The 13983-nt window shown below is 35.1% G+C and overlaps 1 protein-coding gene across 1 annotated transcript in view; it reads right to left on the bottom strand.

Annotated features, from left to right (window-relative positions):
• Nucleotides 1–13983, bottom strand: part of MALRD1 (MAM and LDL receptor class A domain containing 1) — a 307929-nt gene that overhangs the window by 122375 nt on the left and 171571 nt on the right. The window contains 3 exon segments of the mRNA XM_053673503.1: nucleotides 6413–6516; nucleotides 6519–6638; nucleotides 12124–12231. Of these exon segments, the coding sequence (XP_053529478.1) occupies nucleotides 6413–6516; nucleotides 6519–6638; nucleotides 12124–12231 (332 nt within the window).

Raw genomic sequence — 13983 nt, 5'->3', positions numbered from 1 at the left:
CATACAAAATTAATTGTGTTGATACACACTAGCAATCAACCTAGAAACCAAAATTTAAAATGTAATACCATTTGTAACCCCTCAAACAGTAAAACATGTAGTTGTAAATCTTATGAAATATGAACAGTACTTTTGTGTGGAAAACTACAAAACACTAATAAAATAAATCAAAGAAAATCTCAATAATGGAGAGACATAGTGTGCTCACACATTGGAAGACTCAACATAATAAAGATGTAATTTTTCCCAAATCGCTATACATATTTAATGAAATTATCAAAATTATATGACTTTTTGTAGATATAAGCATGATTTATCTAAAATTTATGTAGAAAGTGAAGGAACTAGAATAACTAAAACCATTTTGGAAAGAATAAATTAGAAGGAATCATTATACCTGATTTCAAGATTTGTTACAACATAGCTTTAGTTACCAAGACTGTGTGGTACTGGTGAATAAATAGACACCTGGACCAATAGAACAGAAAGTAGAGCTCAAAAATTGCTTCATGCAAGTACCACCAACTAATTTTGAAGAAAGTTGCAAAGACAGTTAAATGAAGGGAGAAGAATAAACAATTCCTGAAGCTTAGCCTGGTTTATTAATATGATACCTGACCTACTTTTTACCATAAGCCCTCAAAGAAAACAAAAGCCATTCACAGTCCATGGTTCTACTAGACAAGGAGCTCTACAGTTTTCAGATTAGACCTTCTTTTTCTTTGCTTCTGCTCCAGGGCTTCTTAGATTAGAGGTGCCCAATGTTTACCAAATGAATAAATGAAGGGCAATGTCAGGAGTTCAGTGTTAGTCACAGAATGCTTGCTTACATTTTATGTGTTTATTGACTAAGAACAAAATAATCGCCTAGGTCAGTGAGTTTTGTTGTCCAGGATGATGTAGCTAGTGCACTGTGGCCCTCCCACAGGGCACTCTGTACTTTTAAGTTTGTTTCTGCCACACTGAGCACAAATATGATACTATAAAATGTTTCAGATGGGACATCAAACTGGATCTGGTAAATAACAAATAATATAATCTTTTTACTGTGAGCAAAAAGTAATAGATACTAAGAGGAGTTGTGTCTAGAAAGTATCCAGCCATGTAGAATGAAAAATAGAGACACTTAATGAGGAAGACACAAGAAACATTGTAAATAGGACAATGGCACCTTGCACCCCTTGAAAGTAGGCACTATAGGACCTCACACAGCTCTCCCAGTGCCTCTTCCATTGTTCAAAGCACTCCACAAAATCCTTCATTGGAATTGCCAACAGCTGCCTCATCATGTTTTCCTGAATCTCATCAATGGTCTGAAATGTATTCCTTTTCAAAGGCGATTTTACTTTTGGGAAAAGCCAGAAGTCACAGGGTGCTAAATCTGGGCTGCAAGTCACCTAGGTGACTTGATGTTTAGCCAAAATCTCCGCAGGCTGATGTGATGCATGAGTGGGCATGTTGTGTGATAAAGCTGCCAGTCACCAGTTGCCCACAGCTGTGACCATTTTTGATATATTACATATCTTAACCAATGAAGAAAACTGAGGTAATACTTCTTATTAATTGGCCTAGAGAGGCAACTCGTGATGGACAACACATTGCCAGTCAAAAAACAGTTAACATGGTCTTGATCTTGCTGCTTCTTTGCTGTGCCTTCTTCAGGAATGAAAAACCAGGCAACTTTCATTGGGACTGCTGGCCCTTCACTTCTGGATCACAGCCATAGATCCACAATTCACCTCTGGTTATGACCTTTCTGAGGAAATCTGGTTCATTGGTAGCAATTTGAGTCAAGTCATTAGCAACTGCAACACAATGTTCCTTCTGCTCTGGTAGCAAAAGCTAAGGAATGAATTTTACCACAACATGTGTATGCCAAGATCCTGCATCAAAATGTTGGACACAGTAGTTTTAGAATTCCCAGATCAGCTTCTAGTTCTCACACTGTCAGTTGCTGATCTTTGTTGATTGCAGCCCATAGACGTTCAACATTCTCAGATGTTCTGCTTGTTACAGGCCTTCCAGGATGTGGATCACTTTAAATAGATTCTTGACCATCTTTGAAGAATTTGTGCCACACTTTTATTTGTGCTGCATTCACTGAATCATCCCTAAAAGTCTTCTGAATCAACTAAATAGTTTCCATGGAGGAATGTTTAAGCTTAACACAAAATTTGTTGCAGATTCATTGTTCTACTTTGCTCAGTCATTTTGAATGTAAGGGCAACACAGTACACATGCTCACTCAAAGGTGTCTACCACCCCCACCGACTAGTACTGTGAAGTCACTGCTCATGCATGTACATTCCAATACAATTTCCTTGGCCGACAGGTTACACCAATGTCATGCAACTCTAGCTCCTTGTATTAAAGATAGCTGGACTTTTTCCAGACAGACCTTATATGTCACAGCATCAAACCATAGCTCCACTCCCCACAAAATTTTCTGTTTACTTGAAAATAAGAGAATTCTGCTCTAACCAGTGAGAGAGGGCAGTTAGACTGTAAACAAGTCATCTCAAAAAGGTAAGAAGATGCCCTGGTTGGTGTGGCAAACTGAAGGGTGGCTGATTCGATTCCTAGTCAGGGCACATGTCTGGGTTGCAGGCCAGCTCCCCAGTGCGGGTGCTTGAGAGGCAACTACTCATTGATGTTTCTCTGTCTCCTTCTCCCTCCCTTCTCTTTGTCTAGAAATGGATAAATAAATTCTTAAAAAACATTAAAAGAAAAGTAAGAAACAGAAAACCTTGAAGAATAATTAAGTACGTAGGAAAATGTTAGCTGACCATTTATGGAAATCATATAACTAAACTTAGGTAATCATTTCATAATAAATGTAATTCAAATCATATAGTATACCTTAAACTTATACATGGCTGTATATTAATTATAAACCAATAAAATGGGAAAATAAATTAATTAAATAAAATGCAAAGAATTTAAATGGAGATTTATGATTTTATTCAGTTTATTCTATTTTATCATATCATTTGTCATACTATTAATATACTTTTAATATACTCTATAATTTCCTTTTTATATATGTGTGTATGTGTAGAGACAAACTACATTTTCTGTTCCTAACTCAAGAGTCTGAGGAAAAGGATTTCTGTCTGTTCATTTGCTGATAAACACACACTGCTTGCCACACAACTTCTCAAGGAATATATGTTAAGTTAATTTGACATTTTCATCTTTTCTATTTCTCTTCATCATTCTTGACAGGATTTTGAACATTTTATCCATTTTTTCAAATCCTCTCTGTCTTACATTTGTATTCTATTCCATTAATTTGCATTATTAGCTAATTAGTTTCTAACATAAAGGTTTAGTCTACAAGTTTTTTTCTAAGTGTTCACTTACCTAAATCCCATAAGACTTTATGCATTACTATTTATTTAAAGCATTTTCTAATTTGATTGTGATTTTTTTATTGGAAGATGGGAAGAATGAATTACTAATTGTGTCCATCTCCTACCCAATAGGGATTATTTTAGTTTATGTCTCATAATTGGTTTCCAGTGAAATTCAGAAGAGATTACCTATGTTACTTTAATTCATTAAAATGACCCAAATTTTCTCAATGTTTAAGGATATACATTTTTTTGTAAATGTCTGCAATTGGTAACACAGTGTTACATTTGCCCATTAGGTTCAGATTACTTACCAATTAAGTTGTTCAAATATCCAGCATCTTAACTAATCACAGTGAATTAAATTATTTGGTGTGTGCCTGAAATACTCTTAATTGTGTATAAATAGTAAATATACTCATTAGAATGTAAACAAAAACAAAAACATATTTGTTTGCCAAAGGAACCTCTGTATCAATGGCAAGTATATGCTCAAATCAGATTTTAGAGTTCTCAGATAAAGAATTACTATCTCCTTTAACTATGTCTTATATTTAAGACATAGTATTTATATTCTAAAGCAATAAATAACATTCTAATTTTTCTGCTAGATTTTGCTTTCAGAGTCTACACTGACAAACAGAAAATTAAAGCAATAGTTGCATTTGTTTGTAAAGAATTATTTTCTTCTCTTTCACCAGAGATGTTCTATGCCTTTAAAAATAGTTGAATTTCTAAATTCTTTCTTCTACTCCTACATAGCATATTTCTACCTAATGATATTTCAGAAGTTTTCTTAGAACTATGATATATGTTCAGCCTTCACTTAGAATTCTCAAAACAAACAAACAAACAAACAAACCCCCAAACTGCAGAACTTAAGCTTAAATTCATGGTTGGTTGCCAGCCAAATTTCTGCAATCAGTTACTGTGGTGATTAATTTTCTTTTCTTTTTTATATTTCTGTGTCTAATTAGAGATCAAACTCCACAGTATACTCAGAATAAATTATTGCACTCTTAAGCCAGATAGATTTTAGCCCCTTATAACTAAAATATAACATTTAAGACAATAAAATGGGATAAATGTTTAAATACATAATAAAAATAAGCAATGATGTAAAAAAAGAACTCACACTCATGTAATGAGAACCAGGATACAAACGTGAGTTATTTTTGGAGGGAGAGGCCTGGAGGGAGAAAGAGAGAAACATCGATGTGAGAGAGAAACTGGTTGACTCCTGTGTGTGCCCCAACCAGGGATCAAACCCATAACATTTTGGGGTGGGTTCATAACCTACGGTACAACACTTCAACCAACTGAGGCAACCCAGCCAGGGAAAAAGTTCTCTTCTTCCTGTGTAATATCTGGAACTAATTCAACTTTCTTATTCTAGTATTACTGACATAAGTAGGCCCACTAAAAACTTAAAGTGATTCGGCAGTCAGTTCACCATAATGCATCTCTAGTACAAACTTCCCTTCAAAAGCTTATGATTAATTTTGTTTTTATTTTCCATACAAAAGAACTGCCAAGACAGCAAATTTCAGTACATTTCTGACCCTCTTAATAAATCAACATACTTTTCCAAACACACAGAGAAGACTCCTAGATATTTTCACATTAGACCATAAATACAAAAAGTTCAAGAAAAATTTAGACAGAAATAAATTAATACTTTAAGTACTAAAAAGATTTTATTAAATTATGTCTTAGAAAAGCAATCATTACTACTTGAGTTTTATTTAAACTCAAGAGAATATCTGCTCTGTTGGACCAATAAACTAATATATTTGTATGATATCTAAATGAAAATGCCAATGGAAAATATGTAAAAACATTTGATGAAAAAACAAATACATCAGAAAATACTAAATAAGGTAGAGATAAATATTAAAATTAGTACAAAATTTGAGATTAGCCAAACATTTTTACTCAGTTCATATGATAATAATGGATATTGTAAAACAAAAAAGAATAAATAATTGAAGGAACAAACAGTCATATAAATAGGATATGTATAACTTTTTTTTTAAAGATTCAGTTTTCTACAGAAGTGGTATGGTAGCTAGGCAAAGCAGTGGTTCATAAGTCAAAGTATGTGGGTCCTGGGACCAACTCAGTAGACGCTAGTTTGATGAACTTTGACAAAATCTTAACCACTGTTGTGCATGACTCCATCTGCAGAATACACTAACAATATCTGGCCCACTAAACCCTCAGGGCTTCTGTATATTCACTGGAGACTAACAGATAAAAGGGCTTTGGAGCTTTAGAGTTCTATATAAATGTGATCTCTTCTTATACTGAAGTTATTGTTGATACTCCAGATGTGGTTTCAAGAGACAGAAAAAGATCAAACTGTAATATACTAGCTCAGAAAGTGTTACTAGTATATTGCAATACTTTATCAACCTTTATTTTGACAATTTGTATTCACCTCATTTGCAATGAAATGAGGCAACAACTGGACTGTATTACATAATTTTACAGACTTACCTGAATGGGCACATATGGCCCATTAGCTAAGGATATTTTAATGGCTCTGTTTATTATGAGTCAATCTCCTACAATAATATTACATAGCTAATATGTATCTCCTTTAGGAGGTCACTTTGTCTATTTTATGTAATATCCAGGTATTCATTTTTGGTTTCTAAACAACTGATCAAACTCAAAATTTATACAAAGGAATGACAACTCCCTGAAATGCATCAAAGCAAAGAGGTGTTAGCCCTGCAAGAACTGGTTCTGTTGGATGTTTTACTTGTTTTTTTTCTGAAACATTTTTCACATGGAAAGTATTTGTTTCCATTCTGTTTGTTTTTGAAGACACCTGTTTTCTAATTTATCTCCAATTACTTCATACATCAAACTATCAATGGGCTTTCAATGAATTCTGGTTCTAAATTAAGCACTGAGAGAGAAAAAGTAATGCATTTTTAATAGTCAAATAACCCTACCTGCGCCAGGGCTGAGCTATATACGTACTCCGTACATTTCAGCCATTTACACACCACATAAGGCAGTGCGGGACAAAGGAAAAAGGAAGGAAACACTTTCACTTACTGCACATGAAGGTAGTATCATCTGAATCATCAGCACAATCGTTCGCAAAATCACACAACTTGCCCTGTGCAATGCAGTGCTTATTAGCATATATATGAATTCTTGAGCAGTACATTTCCTGTCTGGGCTGAGGAATGGAGTACAATTTTGAAAGGAAATGTCATCCTCTGCTACATCCCACATGTAACGGACACTGTGTTTTGCCCTGAAGACAATCTAAAGAGAGAAAGAGATGATAAGAGCTAGAGCTACAGCTAGAAAAGGAAGGAAGGAAAGAAGGAAGGGAAGGAGGGAGCGAGCGGAGGAGGAGGGAGGGAAGAAAGGAAAGGAAGGAAGAGAGAAAACCTGTGTCAATTGAGCTGTCCATCAAGAATTCAAAACTTGGAGCAACCACTAAATATAGGACATTAGACTTGAATCTGATAAAAATGCTTCATAATGAAACTGACCCAGGAAGCTTGAGGGTCATTTAGATCTGCACCATCCTCAACATCTAAGAATGTGGGAGTGGTAATGCCACCACCTCTTATCTAGATTTATGGGACAGGTGGCCTAGAAAACTGACAGGAGTCACCAACCCACCACTGCAGCTCTCAGGTCCAAAAGAAAACCCCTGTATTTCTAGAACCTCGGCATTCATGGAGGCAGGGGGCCAGTCCAGTGGTGGAATGTACCAAGAAAAAAAAGATGCAAGCACATCCTTGACTCTGCTTTGCCCAATTCTTACCATTCTTCTGTTCTGTCCACCCCTAGTATTTAAAAGCAAAAAGTTATCAAACCTCAATACCATGAATTTTTTTTAATTGCTCACATCCTTAGAACTGATGTTATTTTGATTTACCTTTGATTAATATTATATGATGAACACAACTCTCATGTGCCTTATCGTTTGGCAGTGAGCTCCCACTGATGTGGACTCCTATTGAGTCAGAAGTGATGAAAAGTAACAGGAGTCAGTAAAGTTGTCAGGAAGGTTACCTTCTGCTTGTGACATCACCACTGCCCAGAATAATAATAAACACAATTTCATAGAATATAAAATGTTACAAATCATTCAGAGTCAGGTTTCTAAGTGAAACTAACTCAGAGTTTCTCTGCAGGCTCAACATGTATTTGTGTGTTCATGTGAAAAATTCTCACATTTTAAAGTATATTTACAACAATTAGAAATCAGTTAACAAGAAATTTCAGAGTTACTTCAGTGATTTTACACAAAATAGTTATTGTGATAAACCTCCCAAACATCTTTTGACCAAATTTATAGCATTATTTTTCTTGAAATAAATCATTATATATTTTTAATATGTTATGCTTTCATACTACTGTGTAAAAAGCTGGGTGATTTTCTTTTAAAATGAGTTGAAAATCATCTGCCACCAATTATAAAAAAATAAAAATAAAAACACAATTTGTATGTAAATTCCTACATCAAATTTACATAACAGGTATAAATTGTTGTTCTTCATAGCAAATGTGCTAAAAATAAATTTAGAAAATTTATGAAGAGTTTGGAAGTGATTAGAGAGATAAAACTGGAAAAAATAATGAGTACAACTTTCTTATAAGGTAAATTGAATCCTAGAAAAACAGTGATGCACAAACTGAAAAACAGACTCTATTCTCTGGATACATGTAAACATTTAAATATGAGATGCAATGCATTGTGAATAAGAAATCAGAAACCTCAATGGGTGCTATAACAGGTTAACACTCTTACTAAATTTAATAAATTTATTTTTGGCACATTTGTTATGAAGAACAACAATTTATCCTTGCTATCTAAAGAAGACTCGTGGGCATGGACAATGGGGGGGACTGATGGTGGGAGCGGAGGGTAGAGGAGAGCAAGGGGGGAAAAGGCGGGAGAACTGTGACCGTAGAATGATTTAAAAAGTAAAATAAAATCAACAAGCACTAAAAAAAGATTCCATAGACTTTGATATTAAATGTGATTAAACTTTTTAAGAAGAGTAATTATGATATTTTTTTCCTGGCAGAAGAAACCCAGGGCCAATTATTTTGTAAAATTGGGAAGACAATAGAGCATAGCAGGTAGATTATGGATTTGCAGATGACTCTCACCTGTGTCAGAGCTGGTAGTTATTCCTGTATTCTAATCTATAAAATGATGATAATAATAGTGTGTACCTTGTACAGTTATTGTGAAAACTGAAGGAATAAGTATTTTTAAGTCACAGAATAGTACTTAGCACTTAGTAAGCATTATGTATGTGATCGCTGCAGTTATAAAAATTATTATAATTAAAGATTCTCTTTAAATTTGCAGGTTCCCAGATAAAACTCTGAAAACCACCTAGTGTTGATTTAGCATATAATTTCTAGAAATATCTTTTACTCAGGGGCCAGAGCCATTCTCTCTCTGAGACTTAAAGGGCATGGTATTGCAAACACGCAAGAATCACAGACGGTATTCCAGATCATCACTCTAGCCCCACTGCATAGTACTTTGCTTTTCACATAGTAGGTGCTTAGTAAGTTTTTAATGAAAGAATAAGTGGATCATATTTTATTTTTTCACCTTTTTTAAAAACATTTTTTATTTATTGATTATACCATTACTTTTGTTCTATTCCCCCCTTCATTCCCTCCCTTTAGTTCATGACCATGTGTCTCAAGTTCTTTAGATTCTATATTTCCCCTACTATTCTTACCCTGCCCCCTATCTATTTTGTATCTACAGTCTATGCTACTTATTTTCTGTACCTTCTCCCCCCTTCTCCTTCTCCCACTCCCCTGTTGCTAACCCTCCTTGAGATCTTCATTTCTGTTTCTGCTCCTGACCTAGCTGTCCTCTTAGTTTGCTTTTGTTTTAGGTGTGGTTCTTAATAACTGTGAGTTTGCTGTCCTTCCACTGTTCATATTTTTTATCTTCTTTTTTTAGATAAGTCTCTTTAACAATTCATATAATAATGGCTTGGTGATGATGAACTCCTTGAATTTGATCTTGTCTGAGAAGTACTTTATCTGCCCTTCCATTCTAAATGAAAGCTTTGCTGGATAGAGCAATTTTGGTTGTAGGTCTTTGGTTTTCATTACTTGGAATACTTCTTTCCAGCCCCTTCTTGCCTGTAAGGTCTCTTTTGAGAAATCAGCTGGCAGTCTGATGGGAACTCCTTTGAAAGAGACTGTCCCCTTACCTCTTGCTGCTTCTAGAATTCTCTCCTTCATTTTAATTTTGGCTAATGTAATGATGATGTGCCTTGGTGTGTTCCTTCTTGGGTCCAAGTTCTTTGGGACTCTCTGAGCTTCCTGGATGTCCTGGAAGTCTATTTCCTTTGCCAGATTGGGGAAGTTCTCCTTTATTATTCATTCAAATAAGTTTTCCACTTGTTGCTCTTCCTCTTCCCCTTCTGGTACCCCTATAATTCAGATGTTGGAGTATTTAAAGATGTCCTAAAGGTTCCTAAACCTCTCCTCCTTTTTTTGAATTCTTGTTTCTTCATCCTTTTCTGTTTGGTCATTTTTTTCCTCTTTCTGGTCCACTCCTTTGTTTTGAGTCCCAGTTTCCTTCCCATCACTATTGGTTTTCTGTGCATTTCCCTTCATTTCCCTTCATTTTTAGTTTAGCCTTCATATGTTCCTCTAATTTGTGGCTAAAGTCAACCAGTTCTGTGAGCATCCTGATCACCAGTGTTTTGAACTGTGCATCTGAAAGTTTGGCTATTTCTTCATTGCTTAGAGTTATTGGCTCTGGGGCTCTGAGTTGTTCTTGAGCCATGTTTTGATCTGTTCACACCTGTTACATATGAGGAGCGGAGCCTTAGTTGTTCACCAGGGCAAGGCCACCCAGGTCGCTGGTTTGTGATGCTGGATGTGGGGGCAGGGTCAGAGCGGGAGCAATGGCGGTCCTCTCTGCTCCCTCCCCCCCATTTATCTGGGCACAAATGTGCGACTGCAGTCAGCCTGCTGCCTTGAGCTGGGGCCTGCGCAATTTGTCTCAATGCTCATCTCTTCACTGGTTTATCTGCACACAAATGCACAACCTAGGTCAGCCTGCCTGCCTTCCCCATGCCTTTCCTGGGTCTGCTTGTCGCTACCCCGCACCTGGGATCCGCATCCTCGGCTGCCTTAGAGCCTGGGTGGGGTAGGGGGATCTTTTTTGCCCAACCTGCTCTGCTGCTGTCTCCGCCCCTCTCACCAGTTTAGCTGAGCGGTTTGTTATTGTCGGACTCCATTTTGTTTGATTTTCTGTGGCTTGGCTGTGTTTATTGTTGTTAAAACTTTGTTGATTTTAGATTTGTTTGTGCGAGGAGGTAAAGTGTTTCCACTTATGCCTCCATCTTGGTGGAAGTCCCCTGCATCATATTTTAAAAGAGACATAAGCAACATGGGCATATTTCTCTTCAATCAAATTTTAATGTGAAAAATTAAATTTTGGAAGGGTACATTAGTAATTCTTTCCTCCCGCTTTACATCCTCATTTTATGTTATTTTGAAGGATGTTATTATACAAACATTCTACTTACACAAAACTAGTTAAGATTTCATTTCCTCCAGTGAAAGTGTATGTATAGCAGCAGTAAAACCTTCTACTTGTTGTTGAGGGTTGTCCTGCCTCAGGTAAAGATCTTCGAGTTTGAACAAGCAGACTTTATTTAATAATAAATTTGATATTGTGCAAAGCCATTAAATTCCTATCCAAAATTTACTTCTTCAGGCTGAACTTATCTCTTATTCATTTCCTAAATTATCTACAAATAGCCCATAAGAAAACTGGTTCTAGTGAGAGGCCAAAAACATATGACATTTATTACACCTGTCATTCCCAAAAATGGGGATAGTGCTCTCTCAGTGCCCTTCTACAGCTGTGCGTAGCCTGTGCTTCCCCTGGTGCTGAGAGGGGCCGGCCCATCAGAAAGAGCACGTGATGGTTACTGAGTAGCACACAGCACACAGACAGGGTTATTGAGTATACATGGCAGAACTGGCTACTTCTGCTGTATACACAGAGGGCTGGAAATGTAATAATTAGCAAATATAATCTTTTTCCAGAGATAAGATCTTCTAAATTCATAGAATCAAGCCCTGTAGCATTAAGACTAATAGATACTTGCCTCATTTTCTAAGAAAATCCCCTTTCTGCCAAAAAAAGGTTTAAGCCATAAATGCATTCATGGAGCTCTTGTTTTCTTGATGATCCATATCAAATATATTGACACATAGCTATATTTTCTTTGCACATTTTAATCTATGTTCTCTTTTTTAATTGTTAGATATACACAGGTCTTATGCTCCTAATATTATTATAATCTACATGAAGACAAACACATCACATAGTATTCTTTCTCCTCGAAAATGTTTTAGAGTTAAGTAAATCTATTATCTCTAGTAACATTCAACAATATAATCTGTTTCTTAAAGTCTTTCCCTTTAATCAATTTTTAAATAAATTAACTAAAGTGATTAGAGTCTCTGGGAGTATATTTATGAACTAGAGGGAGGTGTTCTTTATATATGGGACAGTGATTGTAGAAGGGAAGATAGTTATCATTAAAATTAAATGTCCCTTGAAGCATGGAAGAAATGAGAACATTCTGGAATTGTAAATTCCTATGGAAAATTATGTATTCATACAACACATCAGAAATGGAATGAGAGGACAAGACTATGATGGAGAAAATAGAGAGTAAAGAAAAAATTAACAAATCTCCTTTACTACCTACGTGTTTGGATTACAAACCTGTGTTTCTGAATGAATGCCTAACAACACTTCATTTTTCCTCTGTGCACCTTGCTCTCCACTTTGAGCCCACAGTTTAGAAGTAACATTGTCTTTCTTGCTGAGTACCTACAGAGAGAAGTCAGGTAAGAAAGCGCTGGAATATTCTGTCTTGATAAATTTTAAATATGTATAATTTTTCAGTTTAAAATTTTTTAAATATGAACACTTTGTAACTTCTGATACAAAGTTAAAACATTTTTCATTAGATGTCTTTGTTTTCTCCACAGCACTGGGTTTCCAGGGTACCTCACAAGGTTTGCATAATAAAAGTGAGCCCGAATATCTATCAGCCAAGTTCAAGTGTATCATTTAATTAAGAACTCTACATTAGCTTTTTGAAAATCTGACAGCAGTCGCCCTCGCTGGATACAGCAGCACCCTAATACACTAAGGTCATGGATTCAATCCCTGGTCAGGGTATATATATAAGAAAAAAAACAATGAATGCATAAATAAGTAGAACAAAAAAATTAATGTTTCTCTCCCTTCCTTCCTCTGCCTCTCTGTAAAAAAATCAATGAATAAATTTTAAATAAGAAGTAAAAACATAACAGAAGGAACAATTAGAATTTTATATTGAATAATATCCACTTAGTTGAATAAAAAGCAGAAATTATTCCCTAAATCACTCTTTGGAGAATGATCTTCCTCTTTGTTTGGGTCCAGTGGGGTCAGTGATGGTGTCATGGAAGGAGTGCTTGTGTGGGTGACAAGGTCTCCCTACCCAACAGCCTTGGAACTGCAAACCCTCCTGGACACTCTGTCCCCATTCTAAGGGAAATTCAGATCAGTCTTAGCGGACAAATGACCTTGGCTCTTCCTCTAGAATGATAGAAAAGGGGCCATCAAGAGAGTAACAGAAGAGATAGTCTGCATTTGAACATAACGGACTCAGGTGCTTTACTTAATTATTTCACAATACTTTTTAAAAATAGGATGTGTACAAATCAAAGAATTATTCAGGTGAAAGGTATGTCATGTTTTTGAGTTTTCAAAGTGAAGGTAACTTTTAGTGGGTCCATTACCTATTATTAAAAACTTAAATATAAATGGCTGCTTTTATAGTGGTAGAGTCTTATGTACTAAATAGCATGTGGCTAGCAAATACCACCAAACGCTTGGTCTACAAGAGTCATCATGTAATCAAAGTCAAGACAATGTCATTTTTCAAAAAAATAAAAATCCACTTTGATGGATACTAGAAAGAATATATGGGGAGTAGATTTTCTTCATATGAATATTACTCTGTATGCAAATCACTAAGGAAAAATGTGTTTATGCAACATATTCATTCAATATTCAGTTATTTGACCATATACAAAAATAAAAATCATGTTTCACTGTTTTAACTATTTGATAAATATAAATAAAATTTTAATAGTTTTATATTTTTAATCTAAATAATACAAAATCTTACCTAAAAAATGAAAGCACATTTTAGATAATTAATCTCAATTACAAGATGTACTTGGTAAACAATTCTCATTTTTCTAAATGAGAAATAACACTGTTCAAAAACACTACAGTAAATTGTATTGATTGTTTTGCCTAAAGTTATTTTTTGAAAGTCAATGTAAAATAAATGATAAATTGCAACTTCAATCCACATGACTATCTAATGCTTTCAGATTACTAAACACACACACTTACATATACATGGAGAAGTTTGCTTTTAAATTGTTTTTGGTAAGAAGTTGCAACTATAATAAAGAAGACAATTCTTCCAAAATTCACCCTACAAATTTAATGTTTCTAATCAAAAACAGCATTTTTAAAATAATATATGTAATCTAAAAATTTATTTGGAAAAATAAGTAT

Source organism: Artibeus jamaicensis, unplaced genomic scaffold (genome assembly GCF_021234435.1).
Source record: "Artibeus jamaicensis isolate MK-2021 breed Jamaican fruit bat unplaced genomic scaffold, CSHL_Jam_final contig_867, whole genome shotgun sequence".
NCBI classification, from domain to species: domain Eukaryota; kingdom Metazoa; phylum Chordata; class Mammalia; order Chiroptera; family Phyllostomidae; genus Artibeus; species Artibeus jamaicensis.
The sequence above is the reverse complement of the archived record's forward strand: the minus strand, read 5'-3'. Positions and strand labels throughout refer to the sequence as shown.